This window comes from Hipposideros armiger, unplaced genomic scaffold (genome assembly GCF_001890085.2).
Source record: "Hipposideros armiger isolate ML-2016 unplaced genomic scaffold, ASM189008v1 scaffold_49, whole genome shotgun sequence".
Classification (NCBI taxonomy): Eukaryota; Metazoa; Chordata; class Mammalia; order Chiroptera; family Hipposideridae; genus Hipposideros; species Hipposideros armiger.
The window spans coordinates 3,935,045-3,938,269 of NW_017731399.1; the positions used below are offsets into that span (position 1 = coordinate 3,935,045).

At 34.3% G+C, this 3,225-nt stretch overlaps 1 protein-coding gene across 1 annotated transcript in view; it reads right to left on the bottom strand.

Annotated features, from left to right (window-relative positions):
• RBM25 (RNA binding motif protein 25) overlaps positions 1 to 3,225 on the bottom strand; it is a 73,705-nt gene that overhangs the window by 33,575 nt on the left and 36,905 nt on the right. Inside the window, exon 7 of the mRNA XM_019640296.1 lies at positions 2,408 to 2,568. Coding sequence (XP_019495841.1) covers positions 2,408 to 2,568 — 161 coding nt within the window. The remainder of the gene's footprint in view (positions 1 to 2,407; positions 2,569 to 3,225) is intronic.

Below are 3,225 nucleotides of genomic sequence, written 5' to 3' on the forward strand. Positions count from 1 at the left end.
TTTACCAGTATTGTTATGAAAAACTGACATTCCAGGACTATAGGCCATGTTTGTCTTGTGACTTCAAGCACCTGGATATCATGCCAAGTGTACCCAGAAGTCATGTCTGTTAATTTTTTTTAATTTCATTTTATCTGAAATCATTGTTGTTTTTATTGGAGGTGGCTTCAATTCCATTCTTGAAGAAAGGTATAAACAGATTTAAATTGTGGTTCCTCTTGTTAATGGTGATTTCAAATTAAATCAGTCACCGAATTGTGCATTTCCATATTTACATAGTGATGTGATTTACTTCACGTTCAGAGTACACCATCTGCAAATGCTACAAATTAAACCACCTCATAAAAGTTGGTGATTAAACACAGTAAAACAAAACAACACAATAAAACGAGTCCCAGGGAATTACACAAAAACTTTAAAGACATTGAATCCATGCTTTTTAAAAAAAAATAAGACTTTGGTTATCACAGCAAGGAAAATCTGCAAAGTTTTGTTGCATGTATTTTTTTTAAGGTTTTAGTGATGTGACAGACAGCTCTGTTGATTTGAGATTCCATTTACACTCCAGAGAGGTTGTATTTCATTATTTCCTTATAAAGCTAGGTAAAGACAGTTAAGATTACCAGAAGAGCAATAAAAACTGCAATTGTTATTCAATATATCATTCTTGCTATGGGCAAGACATTATCCTAGGTTCTGTGGCGGTACAAGATGAAGGAACACAGTTTGGAAACTTACTGACCTTTCTATCTTGTAATTGGAGGATGGGGAGAGGAAATGGAAATGAGATGGTACAAGGGACTGTGAGCGATGAAGAGATATAAACAATGCATATCACAAAGTAGACTGACATAAAAGTAAAAAAAACTTGATCTGGAAAGGGGATTTAATTCTGCTCTAGAGGAATCAACGGGTAGGACTGATAAAGGCTCTATAAATCAAGTAACATTTTAATTATACTAACTATATGGATAGAATTTTAACAGGGAGCTTGGATGGGGCAACAAGGACATGAGATGTCAGCAAAGCACACAGGTAGTTTGTACGGATACGTGACTGAATGGACGGGGATTGATGGAGGGACGCTAGAAAGGTAGATTGGAGCAAGCCTTGAATGTCATGTCAAGAATATGGGCTTTGGGCCAGCCGAGTGGCTCAGTTGGTTAAGAGCTCACTCAAGAGTTTGAGCTCTGAGCAACAGCGGTTTGATTCCAGGCCCCAGCTAAGCAGCCACTGAGCTGCCAACCGGTGGCAGGATGGCTCAGCTTAGAAAAAAAAACAAAATAATATGGGCTTTAACCTCTAAGAAATTCAAAACCGTTAAGGATGTATCAGCAGGAGGTTGAAATAATTATACTAAGTTTTAGAAATATAGGCAGTACTGTTAACAGTCAGTTAAGAGGAAACTAGTCAAAATATTATGCAGAGAAATCAATTAAAATATTAAAAACTCAAGGAAAGACAGCGTGAGAAAAGTTGTTTACAAAACAATACTTAGAATTCAATCCTGTATTTATGAAAAGAAAAATTCACATATTCCAATTAAAACTATATTCATTCACAAAGAGAAAATTGTCTGGAGGAATATGCAACAAAAATGTCTACAGTGGTTACTAATGGTGATGGGATTGAGGGTGGTGCTGAATTTCTTTACAGTTAGCTTTATTTTATGAGGTTTATACCAAGAGCACAAAAATGTTTTTGCAAAGAAGGGAGGGGTGGAACAAGAAAGCTATTTCCATTCTGAATGATAATAAAAGTTTGAAAGAGCAAAAAGGCCGCTTTGTTTTTTGTAGAGACAGGAAGATAATAAATCTATATGGATCCGTTTGGCCTGAGGTGCAAAAAAGAAATAGGAAAGGAAAACAAAGAAATATATTCTCAGGTTTTAGCTACTTTTTGCTGTGTTGAGGGGGGAGTAATAATTCATACATTACAATATAACATACAAAAATTTCCTTTACTTTAGCTTCACTTAATATAGCCACCGACCTGAGAAAAATAACAACACTTATTTTCATTCATTTTAGAACCTGTGTACTTCTAAAACAGAGGGCAACTAATAAAAATTGTGTAGGTTGAAATATATTTTGTACTTACTTACAAAGCTGCCTTAATGAATTAGCTCTGTTTGGAATAGTCTGTACCAATGTTTTCTCTGGCAAGTTAACCTTGTCCAGCCTCCCTTACTACCTTCATCCCAACCTGGAACAAGCAAATCAACAGTCATCCACCCCCTATGGGTAGATAAAAGGCTTAAAATAATTATAAACTATAAAAACACCCTCCTGCACGTTAGTCACAAGCATGATTATCTTGTGAAGCCCCATATTAGATTTATTTATAGTAAGATTTACAATGAAAGAGCACAGTTGGCTCAGTGAAGTTTACGCTATAGAAAACATACCCCATTAGAAGCTTTCTTCTTTGCTTTCCACTCATCCAGTTGTGCCTTTGTCTTTGCATCAACTTTAACAAGTAGCTTCTTCTCTCCAATCTGCAGGTCATGCAATAACCTGAGTGCACGGAGGGTAGATTCAGGCTCCTTATACTCACAGAATCCGAAGGCTAGCAATAGATGTAAAGAATTCAGTGAAATATCAATAGTTATGAAAGATGAAATACATTTATGGAAAATTAGAATCATTACAGACCAAATGTTGTAATACTTCACAAGGATTATTCATGTTGTCACTCCTCCCTTTCCTTCAATTACCCTTGATAATGATTTCACTTTTACCCTCAACCAAAAGAAAAAAAGAGAAGATAAAAACAGGGTAAAGAAAAATTCTAAACGGGGAAAGGAAGAAAAATTCTTTTTAGAAGTGCTGATAAAAGAGTTAGCAAAATCAGCAAATTTCATGATTATGTTTTATTTCATAAATTCATTTCATCTAGACTTCCTAGCAACTACAAATAAGTGAGAACAGGCTGCTTGAACGTAAATAAAGCACTTTTCTGAGACAATAAACTATAAAAGTAATGATCTTTCACTCTAGTTACCCATCTAAGTTTTCTAAATCTGTTTCATTATAATAACTAGTCTCATTATTATCATGACTTTAAATCAGTGATATTAAAACAAAGTTAAATTTAAAGAGAGTAATCTAAAACTTGTAAGTAAAATGAAACAAATCCAGTTAATGACATAACCACAGATAGAAACTATTCTGATTTTAAAACAGTAAGTTTGAGTATACATTTTTTTTTTTTTTTTTTTTTTTT